General features: G+C 37.3%; 1 protein-coding gene across 6 annotated transcripts in view; it reads left to right on the top strand.

Annotated features, from left to right (window-relative positions):
- Positions 1 to 14,598, top strand: part of Ubr3 (ubiquitin protein ligase E3 component n-recognin 3) — a 133,848-nt gene that overhangs the window by 77,525 nt on the left and 41,725 nt on the right. For all 6 annotated transcript variants that reach the window (XM_075984944.1, XM_075984940.1, XM_075984942.1 and 3 more), the window contains 4 exons: positions 1,494 to 1,582; positions 3,501 to 3,650; positions 6,157 to 6,290; positions 12,226 to 12,336. In XM_075984944.1, coding sequence (XP_075841059.1) covers positions 1,494 to 1,582; positions 3,501 to 3,650; positions 6,157 to 6,290; positions 12,226 to 12,336 — 484 coding nt within the window. The remainder of the gene's footprint in view (positions 1 to 1,493; positions 1,583 to 3,500; positions 3,651 to 6,156; positions 6,291 to 12,225; positions 12,337 to 14,598) is intronic.

Genomic DNA, 14,598 nt, shown 5'->3' with positions numbered 1-14,598 from the left:
GGGTTTCTCCGTAGCTTTTGGTTCCTGTCCTGGAACTAGCTCTTGTAGACCAGGCTGGCCTCGAACTCACAGAGATCCGCCTGCCTCTGCCTCCTGAGTGCTGGGATTAAAGGTGTGTGCCACCACCGCCCGTCTTGAACATTTCTTTAAGTGCCTCTCATCCATTTGAGTTTCCTCTAATTGAGAATTCTATTTAGATTTGTACTCCTCTTTTTAATTGGGTTTGTTGTTTTTTGGATACCTAATTTCTTGAGTTCTTTATGTATTTTGGAAATTAGTCCTCTGTTAGATGGGGAGTTGGTAAAAATCTTTTTCCATTTGATAAGCTGCCGTTTTGTCCTATTGATGATATCCTTTTCCTTACAGATGCTTTTTCAGTTTCATTTCTTGAGGTTCCATTTATTAATTGTTGATCTTAGTGCCTTTGCTATTGGTGTTCTGTTCAGAAGGTTGTTTCCTGGGCCAAGGCATTCAAGGCTATTCTCCACTTCCTCTTCTATCAGATTCAGCATATTTGGTTTTCTTTTGAGGTCTTGGATCCACTTGGACTTGAGTTTTATGCAGGGTGATAAATATGGACTTTTTCACATTCTTCTACATGCAGATGCCCAGTTTGACCAGCATAATTTTGTTGAAGATTCTGTCTTTTTTCCAGTGTGTATTTTTGTCTTCTCTATCAAAACTCAGATGCACATAGGTGTGTAGATTTATGTCTTGGTCTTCAATCAGTTCCATTAATCAGCATGGCTGTTTTTCTGCCAATAACATGTGGTTTTTATTGTTGTAACTCTGTAGTACAACTTGAAATCAGGGATGGTCGGACATCCTGCAATTCTTTTATTGTTCAGGATTGTTTTAGCTATCCCGGGCATTTTGTTTTTCCATTTGAAGTTGACAATTGTCCTTTCAAGGTCTGTAAGGAATTGTGTTGGAATTTTTATGGGAATTGTGTTGAATCTGTTGTTTTTGGAAAGATGGCCATTTTTACTATATTAATCCTAATTAATTTTTAGTATATTAAACCTGATCCATGAGCATGGGAGTTTTCCATCTTCTCCAGTTTCTTTCTTCAAAGATTTGAAGTTCTTGTCATACAGGTCTTTCACTTGCTTGATTAGTGTTATCCCAAGATATTTTATATTATTTGAGGCTGTTGTGAAAGGTGTTTCCATGATTTCTTTCTCAGTCTGTTTGTCATTTATATAGGAGGGCTACTGATTTTTTTTTTTTGAGTTAATCTTGTACCCAGTCACTTCGTTGAAAGTGTTTACCAGCTGTCAGAGTTCCCTGGTAGGACATTTAGGATTTTCTGTCTACCCCATTGTTTCATACTGTAGGTACTGCTTTAGTTTTGCTTATGCAAACAGAGACATTTAAATCTTACATGATATTTCATATGTAATATAGAAAACAGGTTGTTCTTGATTGCGTGGCCACCAATCAGTAGATTAGTGTTGAGCACACTATGTACTCACAACTTCATTTCTCTTTAGGCGACAAAAGGCTAGAGAAAGGCAGCAGAAATTGCTCGCAGAGTTTGCCTCACGACAGAAAAGCTTTATGGAAACTGCAATGGATGTTGGTAAGTCAGAATTTTAGCTTGAAACTCTCACAATTAGTTCTTATTTATAGGAATAGTTGATTTAAACTCTCAGCAGCTCTAAATATATAGCATATATATGTATATAGTATAGATAATTTACAGTTTAAATAAACAGTAGAGAAATGGAGGGATTGGAATAATTCTTAATTATGGTGTGTGCACATGGGTACAGGTGAGCCGGAACCACAGCACATGTGGAGGTCAGAAGACAGCTGTGTGGAGTCAGTTTTCTACTTCTATCATGCAAATTCTGGGCATGGAACTTAGGTGGTCAGGCTTGGGGGAAATACCCTTCTTACCCACTGCACCGTCTTGTCTGCCTCGGATCAGGTCTTTAGTATAGCCATTGTGTTGTAGAACAAAGGCAGTTGTTAAGACGAGCCCTCTCTGTTCTCTGTAAATCTGTCCCTCACGTGTGTCAGGTCTGTCAGTAAGTATTTGATGATTTATTTTGGTGTTGTTCTCTGATGTTAGCCTAAGATCCTTGTAATGATTTCTAAGAACACTTTTGGGTGTCTCTTTGTTTCATCACATTGATATTTTGAAAAATCATGCACACCTTTTAATTCGTATTGGCTTTAGGATTTTTATAATGATAAGGAATACCATTTTCCTATATGGTGGTAGAACTATGAATAGTCTTTTAAAAATATATTTATGCTTACCCTTCCTTCTTCCCTTTTCTCTTCCTATAATATTTCCTTCGCTACTTTCAGATTATCATCTTTATCATTTCCTGAATATATGAGAAAATACCTAATGATTATCTTTCTGTGTCTGCTGGTGTGTCTTAATTCCTTGTTGTTTATGATATATTAACAGATCATTGTTATTTTCTGTATTCTCTTTATTAATATATAAGAATATACAATGATTTCCTTATATAAACCTTGATGATTGATGACTGTTACTGAATATTACTGAAATAGAGATTTAGGAAGCAGTTTTCCCTCCATTATCCCCTACTACTACCAATTTTCAAAGAGTTGCTATCTTAGAAATATTAATTATTTAATATTCTTTATTAATATATAAGAATATACAATTATTTCCTTATATAAACATTGATGACTATTACTGAAATAGAGAATTAGGAAGCAGTTTTCCCTCCATTATCCCCTACTACTACCAATTTTCAAAGAGTTGCCATCTTATAAATTTCTTTTCTTCCTAATCTCAAAATAAATTGAAACTAATGATTTATTTGTTCCTTAAAAATTTAATTAAATGGGGCTGGAGAGATGGCTCAGTGGTTAAGAGTACTGGCTGCTCTTCTAGAGGTCCTGAGTTCAATTCCCAGCAACCACATGATAGCTCACACCTATCTGTAACGGGATCTGGTGCCCTCTTCTGGCCTGCAGACAAACATGCAGGCACAACATTGTATACATAATAAATAAATAAATTATTTTTAAAAATATAATTAAAATTTTCTCTTACATAGATTTAAAATTTTTTAATGTATGTATATGAATGCTCTATTTGCATGCATGCCTTCATGACAGAAGAGATCATCAGATTATAGATGGCTATGAGCCACCACATGGTTGTTGGGGATTGAACTTAGGACCTCTGTAAGAACAGTCAGTGCTCTTCACTGCTGAGCCATCTCTCCAGCCCCTTACATAGATGTTTTTGTTTCTGTTTTTTAGTGTCAATTTTTATCTGTAATTGGTACAACATAAAAAATATTGAATCATAGATTACTCAAAGTTGTTTTTATCACTTCACATTTGTGGTCTTAGAGTTAACATTTTACTTGAATAGGAGTCTCAGTAGTTGTGTTATGATGCAACTTTGTTAGTATTTGACTTGTAAAGTATTTGAAGTAGGTCTTTGGGAATAAGGGTTTATTGAAAGGGACTTTTCTTGTAAGAGTTATGGCTTTCCTTTCCAGAGTCTCCTGAGAACGAGAGTCCTATGGAAATTGCCACAGCAGAGCCACAAGTGTCTGAGGCTGTGTACGACTGTGTTATCTGTGGACAGAGTGGGCCTTCTTCTGAGGACAGACCTGCAGGACTGGTTGTACTGTTGCAAGCATCATCAGGTGAAGTCAAAGAAACTTTTAACAGAAACATTGTAGACAGTGGCATCCAGAACAAGCTGTTAGTAGGAAATGAGAGCTAGTGTTAGAATTCAGCTTTCTTGTTCACTGTTCTAGAATCTACAAACCTCCTACATCTATTATTGTTCGCTTCAATATTCTAGTTACATGTGGTGTGTCCTGCCAGTTATGCTTTGGATTCTTGGGTTTTTAAAACAGCAGACAGAAGTAATTCTTGACCCAGCATGGAAATTGCTCTGTTTGCCAAGCTATCTGTTTGCCAATCTATTCAGATTAAAACAAAACAAAACAAAAAGGGGCTGGGCGGTGGTGGCACATGCCTTTAATCCCAGCAATTGGGAGGCAGAGCATATTGCTAGCTTACTCCTAAACTTATATCCTAAACTAACCCATCTCCATCAGTCTGTGCATCACCATGAGGTCGTGGCGTATGGGCAAAGCTTTGGTGGGCTCCAGTGGAAGCATCTGTCCCCAGTGGTGGCTACATGGCTTCTCTTTGACTCCATCTACGCTCTCCGTATATCTCTTTCAGCCTGGCTTTACTCTAGCAGAAAACAGCTTCTTTATTAACCAATAAAAGCTAACACATAGAAGGATTTTCCACACCACACAAGTACTAGAATGCATTACCAAGTGTAGCTGCAAAAGCCTTCATCAAAATTCTTGTGAATGAATTTGGGAGTGTATTAAGTGTACATTGTGTGTTTTATCTGTGAGCATTCCCTTGATTCTTTGCTTTATTTCTATAGCTACTATAAATCTCTAAAACCCAGCTGCAATGTGATATACCTTAGAGTCCCATCCTCCAAAGTAGCTCTTCTCATGCAAATGCATTAAAAAATTACCATTCTTTTTTCAGTGACACATTAAAAACAAACATACGTAAGCTATCGGCAGTGGTGCTTTGAAAGTACATGTCCTGTGTGATATTCTTGTCTGTGTAGTCCTTCTTTTGGGTTTTGATGTTTTATACTTACAAAATTGTAGCCTTAGTCATATTTATGTCTGTCTTCCTAATTTTTTCTCAGTGTTTTGTGTCTATAGACAACTAAATACCTTTTACCTGCTGCTAGTTGTACCTATATTGCCACATTTGATACTTTGTGCACTAGAAAACACATGCATACATAGGCCTGTGAATGTAAACACCCTTTTCCAGAAGAAAATCAAGGACATTATCTTATATAAAAACAGCACTACTGTCATATTCAGTAAATTTAATATTAATATTATATGTCTATATTCAAATTTTCCTAATTATCTGACTTTTTTCTCTGACTAGTAATTGTGATGTTTTGATATATGTATATATTGTAGAGTGAGTTATGTACAGCTAATTGCTATATCTTTCACCTCACCTACCCGTCATTTCTTTGTATAGCATGTATTTCTTGTCTTTAGTGGTCATTTGTGTGGCTCTCCTTTAATTTAGAGCAGTTTCTCAGAGCCTTTCTCTGATTGGCTGTTCCATAGACGGAACATGTGGATTTGTGTGATTATTTTCTTGCTGTGAGGTCCAGAGTAAACACTTTGGAGAGGGTATTCCACAGCATGTTCCTTCTGATGGCATCACTTTAGGAGGCTTCTATGTCAGAGTGCTCCATCGGCGACACATTGGCCTTTTGTCTTTCACTGAGTGTTTCTTGCCTGAGTCTGTGAGTGTAACATCTGACTTTGGCATCATTCTTTCTGATACTAAATTTCTTTAATTTGGCCTTGGTCCTTATAGGGTATCTGCTTAGTAATGGAAGCCTTCTCTTTGTCACATGTAATTCAAGCTCACCTCCTGCTTTTCTCCAGCTTTGGGCTCATTGTTTTCTCTAAGCAGCTCTGCTTTCTTTTAATAACATATTAAAAAATGAGGGAAAGTCATTGTTTCTAGGTTTTGGGTTTTTTTTTTTTTGTATGTGTGTGTGTGTGACAGACTTTGGAAATCATCCATTCACACTCATTTATTTTATTATTGTGACAGGGTCTCACTTGGTAGCCCTGACTGGCCTGGAACTCATAGAGTTCCTCCTGCCTCTCCTCTCAAGAGCTGAGTTTAAAGGACTGTGCCACCACATCTCAATATTATTTTAATAGTAAACTGTCCTATTTGGGCCTTTATTTATAAAAAAAAAAAAAACTCCTTTTATTGTTTTGTTTTGTTGAGACAGGGTCTCTTTACATAGTCCTGGTTGTTCTGAAACTCACTCACTCTGTAGACCAGACTGGCCTCAAATTCACAGAGATCTGCCTGCCTCTGCCTTCCTAGTGCTGGGACTAAAGGTGTGTACCACCAGGCTTGGCAGCTACTTTTTTTTAAATTAAGGTCTTCAGAATATTTTAATAAGAGATTTAAATATTAATGACTTATACTTAAGTAGAATTTTAATTTTTGATATTTAAAAATATTTGAAATTTACTGTTGGTTGTTGCGAAGGACCTGGGTTGTTATTTAGATCTTTGTATTATTTAGTGAACTTTTGTCTCTGTCGTTACTTAGTTTTAGGGCAGTGCCGGGACAATACTGAACCAAAAAAGCTGCCTATCTCTGAGGAGGAACAGATTTACCCATGGGACACATGTGCAGCAGTTCATGATGTGAGACTTTCCTTATTGCAGCGTTATTTTAAAGATGTAAGTATTTTTATTATCAAACAATTTCAACTTTTTAAAAATGGTGCTAGAGATTGGATCTAGGGTCTTATGCATGCTAAGCAAGAGTTCTACCACTGAGCTATAGCCCTAGCACCCAATAGCTTGCTTTATTTATTTATCATCTATCTATCTGTCTGTCTGTCTGTCTGTTTGTTTTTTTATGTATATACCTGTTTTGCCTGCATGTATGTAAGTGTGTCATGTGTATACCTGGTTCCTTTGGAGGTCATAGGAAGGCATCAGTTCTGGGAGTTCTTACCGCTACCAATGCTCAGTTCAAAAGGGGCAATCTGTTTTTATGAATTCATAGACTGAGTCTCTCTCTACAAAACCTTAGACTACATGCTGTCTCCACGAAACCTCAGACAGACTCTCTCTCCGAAACCTCAGACTGCTGTTGTCTCTATGAAACCTCATACTGAATCCTCAGATTGCATCTGAGTTCTTCTGTCCAGCCCTATAACTCCTGTCTCCACCTCCCTAGTGCTGGGATTAATGGCATGGGATCCCAAGTGCTGGGATCATCTTTGTATGAGCTCTGCTTCTCTTTTAGACAGATTCAATCTTGCATAGCCCACGGTGACCTTGAACTCAGACAGATCTGTCTGCCTTTGTCTCCTGAGTCCTGGGATTAAATGTGTGTACCACCACTGCCTGGTCTGGTCTCTATGGCTAACTAGGGGCTTAGCTCTGCATTCTGATATTCAGGCAAGCTTTATTTATTAGATTACACACAAAATATCACTAAATTTCCCCCTTTTGTCTACAGTAAAGAAAGCTATAGCTAATATAAGAAAAACTATATACAATATATATAGGAAATAAGTACACCAACAATGTCCAGTCCATTTGCATTTGCCAATCCAGAGAAAATAATCCTATCTTGGTGAGTCCCAAGTGTTGTACCTAATTCACTTTTTATCCTAACTTGCATTACCAACTGAAACTATCTTTTGATGTCTCTCAACCCTATACAAAAAGTCAAGCAGTAAGTGTGATATATGTTTTAAATGTTGTTTATTGTGTAATCTAAATAATTTATTTTAATGAAAGAATAAGTATTAACTCTTCAAATAATTCATGTAGTGTGTGAATATTTTATGCAGGTTTTTACCACATTTTACTTTTGTGAAAGGATGAATACTAGAATTTTCATGTGATATTTTAAAAATGTAATAGACTGTGTTCTCTCACTCCCTGTGAGCTTAGTCACTTATTTTCCAGCCTCTTTTCAGATGTAACCTCTAGCATTAGTAGTGTCCCAAGACTTTAAACGTTACCTCAACAGCAGTGACATTGCTAACTTCTTTTTAAGATCACTGGAGCACTTCCCTACCATGTGTGAGGCCATGACTTCCATCTGCAGCACTGAGAAAAAAAAGTAAAATTGCTGTGTCAATTTTTATTTTTTTCTATTTTTTTGAGGAGGTTATAAATAAGATCTCCTTCCTTTTGTAGATTGAAACTAATAAATTCTGAATTAGATAAACATATAATAGTTTAAAATACTTATTAAGTGTTATTTTTAGTTACTGTAGATTATTGTTTTGATTGCTTTCCAAATAGATATTTCTTGCCTGTGAATCTGTTGATTGAGATGTGCAATGTCAGTAGCACAGATGCAAGACACACTACTTCCTTATTGTCAACAGTAATTGGCGAGGTGATAAGACAGTTCAAGCAGTTTGCTTCCACAGCCCGTGGAAGGGAGGTTTCTGATGGCCTCAGGAGGAACTTACAGTTCTAGTAAGGAAGGCATTGTGTACATTAGAATGAATCCTAGTCAATGGACAGATTTCTGGATAAATACTACTTATCAAAATTAAATCAAGACCAGATAAGCAAATTAAACCAGACCTATAGCTGCTAAAGAAATCGAAGCAGTCATCAAAAGGCTCCCAATCAAAAAAGGCCCAGGGCCAGATGGTTTCAGCACAGAATTCTACAAGATTTTCAAAGAAGAACTAATACCAATACTCCTTAAATTGTTCCACACAATAGAAACAGAAGTAACATTGTCAGACTTTTTATAAGGCTACAATTACTCTGATGTCCAAACCACACAAAGACATTACTAAGAAAAAAATTACTGACCAATTTCAATCATGAACACTAATGCAAAAATACTAAATAAAATACTGGCAAACTGAATCCAAGAACACATCAGAAAAATTATTTTATTTACCAGCTGGGCGATGGTGGCGCATGCCTTTAATCCCAGCACTCGGGAGGCAGAGGCAGGCAGATCTCTGTGAGTTCGAGACCAGCCTGGTCTGCAGAGCTAGTTCCAGGACAGGCTCCAAAGCCACAGAGAAACCCTGTCTCGAAAAACAAAACAAAACAAAAAAATTATTTACCATGATCAAGTAGTCTTCATCCCACAGATGTAGGGATGGTTCAACATATGAAAATCTGTCAATGTAATCCACCATAAAAACAAACTGAAAAAAAAAATACAAACCACATGATGATCTCATTAGATGCTGAAAAAGCCTTCGACAAAATACAACATCCCTTCATGATAAAGGTCTTGGAAAGAGCAGGGATACAAACACCAGGCCTAAACATAATACAGCAAGCCAACAGCCAACATCAAACTAAATGGAGAGAAACTCACAGCGATCCCACTGAAATCAGGAACAAGACAAAGTTGACCATTCTCTCCATATTTATTCAATATAGTTCCTGAGGTCCTAACTAGAACAATAAGACAATCAGAAAAGAAGAAGTCAAACTCTCACTATTTACTGATGATCTGATAGTTTACATAAGCAACCCCATAAATTCTACCAAGGAACTTCTACAACTCATAAACACCTTCATTAATGTAACAGGATACAAGATTAACTTGAAAAAAATCAGTAGCCCTCCTTTACACAGATGATAACTTAGCTGAGAAAGAAATCAGAGACGTATCATCTTTCCCAATAGCCACAAATTGCTGGAGTAACTCTAACCAAACAAGTGGAAGATCTGTATTTCAAGAACTTTAAATCTTTGAAGAAGACACCAGAAAATAGAAAGATCTCACATGCTCTAGGGTAGGCAGAATTAACAAAGTAAAAATGGTAATCTTCCCAAAAGCAACCTACAAATTCAATGCAATAATGCCCATCAAAATAATGCCTAGCTAAATTCTTCACAGACCTCGAAAGAACAATACTCAACTTCATATGGAAAAGCAAAAAACCCAGGATAGCCAAAAAAAAAATCCTGTACAGTAAATGAACTTCTGGAGGTATCACAATCCCTGACTTCAAGCTCTAATACAGAGCTACAGTACTAAAAACAGCCTGATATTGGCATAGAAATACACAGAGGACCAATGGAACCAAATCGAAGACCCAAATATCAACCCACACATCTACAAACACCTGATTTTTGACAAAGAAGTAAAAACTATAAAGTGGAAAAAAGAAAGTATATTCAACAAATGGTGCTAGCATAACTTCATATCAACATGTAGAAGAATTAAATCCATATCTATTGCCATGCACAAAACTCAAGTCTAAATGGATCAAAGACCTCAACATAAAACCAATCACACTGAACCTCATAGAAGAGAAAGTGGGAAGTACACTCAAACACATTGGCACAGGAGACCACTTCCTAAATATAACCCCAGTAGCACAGACACTGAGAACAACAGTTAATAAATGGGACCTCCCGAAACTGAGACGCTTCTGTAAAGCAAAGGACACGGTCAACAAGACAAAACAGCAGTCTACAGAATGGGAAAAGATCTTCACCAACCCCACATTGGACAGAAAGCTGATCTCCAAAATATATGAAGAATTCAAGAAATTTGTCATCAAAAGAAGAAATAATCCAATAAAAGGGGGGGGGGCGCTACAGACCTAAACAGAGAACTCTCAACAGAGGAATATAAAATGGCTGAAAGACACTTAAGGAAATGCTCAACATCCTTAGTCATCAGAGAAATGCAAATCAAAACAACTCTGAGATTTCATCTTATACCTGTAAGAATGGCCGAGATCAAAAACACTGATGACAATTTATGCTGGAGAGGATGTGGGATAAAGGGAACACTCTTCCATTGCTGATGGAAGTGCAAACTGGTACAGTCCCTTTGTATGTCAGTATGGCTATTTCTCATAAAATTAGAAAACAACCTTCCTCATGACCCAGCAATACCACTTTTGGGTATATACCCAAAGGATGCTCAATTGTACCACAAGGGCATGTGCTCAGTTATGTTCATAGCAGCATTGTTTGTCATAGCCAGAACCTGGAAACAACCTAAAGGCCCCTCGAATGGATAAGGAAAATGTGGTACATTTATACCACAGCAGAAAAAAACAATGACATCTTGAGATTTGTGGGTAAATGGTTGGATCTAGAAAACATCATATTGAGTGAGGTAACCCAGACCCAGAAAGACAATATCATATGTACTCAGTCATAAGTGACTTTTAGACATAAAGCAAAGAAAACCAGCCTACAATTCACAATCCCAGAGAATCTAGACAACAATGAGGGCCATAAGAAAGACATACATGAATCTAGTTAATCTACATAGGAAGTAGAAGAAAAAAGGAATCTCCTGAGTAAATTGGGAGCATGGGGAGCATGGGAGAGTAGAATGGGAGGGGAAAGGAAGGGAGGGGAGCAGAGAAAAATATATAGCTCAATTAAAAACAATTATGAAAACAAAAAAGGAATGAATCTTAGTCCAGAAAAAAAAATGCTGGTTGGCAGATCAAATGATAAAATGAGAGACAGAAAAAGGAAAAATGGTGGGAGCATTAATTTTTTTGAAGTCTTTGGCTTCTTTGTAATGTGTGATAGAGGTAATGTGTGGTGTGTAGGTAAATAAGGGTTGATAAAGAATGACTCTTAATTGTTTTGACAGTGAGTAAGCACTTGTGCAGTTTTAAGCCAGGAGGAAGAGAATGGGGAGGTTAATAGAGTTTTGACATAGTAATTTTATGTTAACTGAGGGACACTAAACTAGAAATTTCTAGTTTCTGGCTTAGGACAAAACCCCATGTTATAGAGTCTACCTATCTATCTATATCTTTGTTTGTCTTTCTGTGTGTCTCTCTTCTATCCGTTCGTTCATCCATCCATCCATCCATCCGGCAAGGCACCCAGGATTATAGGAGAGGTGAAATTATGAACTAATTCTATAGATGGCACAGTTTTAATGGCAAGAGAATAGCACTCCCTTGAGAAGTACATACATTGAAGGTGTGGGTAAACAAAGGAAGAGTAAGTATAACAGGGAGGGAAACTTAAGAGAGATTGACATTATGGAAGTTAGAGGGAGGTCTGCATTCCAAAACAGAAACTGAGTTGATGTCAGAAATGGAGAGGTGAGTGCCATACAGAACATCTAAAATGATCAACAGCAGTATATATAATTCATACCCAACTGTAGTTTTTTTGTATATGAATGTGTGTATGTGCGTGTGTGAATATGTACACACAGTCTGTAGGTTTATGTTGAGTGCTTTCCTCAGTCACGCTCTACTTTATGTTCAGAGGTAGAATTTCTTGTTACCTTTGACATGGGTACCGAACAAACAAGTCCTTTTATGGAAGGCACTTTACAGACTGAGCCATTCTTCCAGCCCCTGAATTATAATATTGAGAGCCTATATGTTATAAGATAGAAAAAATATTGTTTATGATGTTTATTCTCTTTTATTGTAAGCATAGGTATTTGGAAATTAAAACTTACAGTATTCTAATTTTAGAGATCTTGCCTTAGGACTGTCTAGTCATTTATTAATTTATGTCATAAAACTACAACCTGTGCATTAGGCTATGCATAAAAAGATGGCAGGTTTGGTTGGATGATTGATTTCTTGGATGTATTTTAGTATGTTCATAATTTTATGTTAATAATTCTTTAAAGTTAATATTCTTTTGTCTTTTTTTCTCTTTGAAGAGTTCTTGCCTTTTGGCAGTATCAATTGGCTGGGAAGGAGGTGTTTATGTACAAACTTGTGGCCACACGTTACACATAGATTGTCATAAATCTTATATGGAATCATTACGGGTAAGTTGATTAGAAAAAATATTTAAAGATACCTCTTTTCTTTCCAGGCATTGATTTTTTTTTTATACCATACACATCCAGTTCCCCTCTCCAGTCTGAGGGATCGTGTTTTTTATGTATTAGCTGTTACCTCCCACGACTCCCCATTAGTCTTGGCTATTGCTGCTCTAAGTGCTGTATGGATCATGTTTTTACGTGATCACCCTGTCCTATTTTCCCTGCCATCAGCACTTTTAACCTTTGCACATTTCCTAGTTGATTAGCTTCACTGTCTTGTACTGAGCCTTGTCTGTCTTTATTCCCAAGCATTGACCAGCTGCCTTTGATTTGACATAGAAGTGAGCCAGAAGATGGTAGAAAATTACAAGACAAAGTGAACTATTGTCTAAACATAGGATTTCCTATGTCAGCGACTGAGATTATGTTCATGGCCCATAAATGCACTTATTCATTTATCTCTCTGCTTTCATCATGTCTCTTTCCTGTTTGCCTCAGCAGCTATTTCAGGTCTTTGCCTTCCTACATCCAGATACTTCTAAATCCTAAGAACTTCACTCATTAGATTCTGTTTCTGCTTATCCCACCAAGATTTCAGTGTGTCTTCATCACACCCTTATCTCCTTGCAAGTGCGTATGCCAGCATGTCTTTCCTTTCTGCTTCTGGAGTAGTGCTCCTGCTGCTGTCTGTACTCGAGGAGCCTTTGTCTCCAGCACTGCAGAAGCCATGATCGAAGATAACATCTTTTTTATTATGTTGCTTTGTTGTCTCTCCTGTCTCTTCTCAGTATATAAAGATACTCAGGTCTGCTTCATTCAGAATCCTTCCTTTGGTCTTCCACACAACTGAAGCCTTTTTTAGTCTTTCAGCTTCTTAAAAATATTTCTTACCATAAAAGTAAATTTCATATTTTTAAAGATCCTTAATTCAGGAGCATTTTTCTCCTTCCTATTCCTCATCACTCATGGTCAGTCACTAGCCAGGATTCTATTGGATGTTCTGGAGTGTCACTTGGCATTAATTCTACCTTCATTGTTTCCACTAATATTTTGTGTATGCCTTCCCCCACTCCCCAGGGTTTCTCTGTATAGCCTTAGCTGTTGTGGAACTTGCAGACTGGCCTCAAACTCACAGAGACCCACCTGTCTCTGCCTCCCAAGTGCTGGGATTAAAGGTGTGCACCACCACCACCTGGCACATATATGTCCTCTTTTGACTTGATTTTTGTGATTGTTTTCAATACTAATTTCCTTACTCTAATTTATTTACTATCTTCCTAAAATGTAAATCTGTTGTGACATATATCAATACTTTTTTGTTTTCCTCTTGGTAGAATGAAGCTAATGGTTCTTAAACACATTATGCATTGTTATGAACTGTTAGGTTCTAGAGCATTGTAGATTCTGTGATGAATCCTGGGGATAGAACAATAAATAAGACATCTTTCTTCAAAGAATTCATGGTGTTTATTAGTTACTTTTCTCATTGTGTGATGATATACCTGACAAGCAATAGAAGGAAGCAAAGGAAGAAAGCAAGGAAGGAAGGATTTCTTGGCTCCCAGTTTGAGAGTACAGTCCAGCATGGCAGGGAAGACATGGAGGCATGAGCATAAAAGACTGTTCACATTGACCCACAGTCAGAAAGCAAAGAGATGAATGCTACTACTCTGCTTGTTTTCTTCTTTTTATTCAGTCCAGAACCCTGGTCTGGACCCTAGTGCTGCTTCTCCCATGTGGAGTGAGGCTCTCCATCTCAGCTGACTCAGTCTAGACACTCCATCAGAAGTTCTAGGTCTGTCACGTTGACAGTCAAATTAGCCGTCTTTTGTGCAGTTGGTGGACAAGAGTGCTAACTGTTGTAAGGTATACACAGGGTCCTAGTGACCATTTGCAGTGTGCCAGAACATTTTATGAATGAAGGTACTTTTGAGTCATTATATCTATATCTGTATATTTGAAGAACTAATTAGAAATCTGATTGTAAAGAGCTTTGTGGTCCATATAAATCCTTGAGACTTTATGTAACTTCCTCAGAGAAAGATATTAAAGGTTTGTATATGGAGGAAAAGTGCAGTTTTGGTTAGGAAAGAAGATAGTGTCTTGTGTGTGATTTGGTATAATGCTGTATTATAAGAAGTGCTTCAGGCCAGCACACACCTTTCAGCCCAGCACTCAGGAGACAGAGGCAGGTGGATCTCTGTGAGATTGAGACCAGCCTCAGCCTGGTCTACAGAGTGAGTTCCAGTACAACCAGCGTTATTA

This window comes from Microtus pennsylvanicus, chromosome 9, assembly GCF_037038515.1.
Source record: "Microtus pennsylvanicus isolate mMicPen1 chromosome 9, mMicPen1.hap1, whole genome shotgun sequence".
In the NCBI taxonomy this organism is placed as follows: domain Eukaryota; kingdom Metazoa; phylum Chordata; class Mammalia; order Rodentia; family Cricetidae; genus Microtus; species Microtus pennsylvanicus.
The sequence above is the reverse complement of the archived record's forward strand: the minus strand, read 5'-3'. Positions and strand labels throughout refer to the sequence as shown.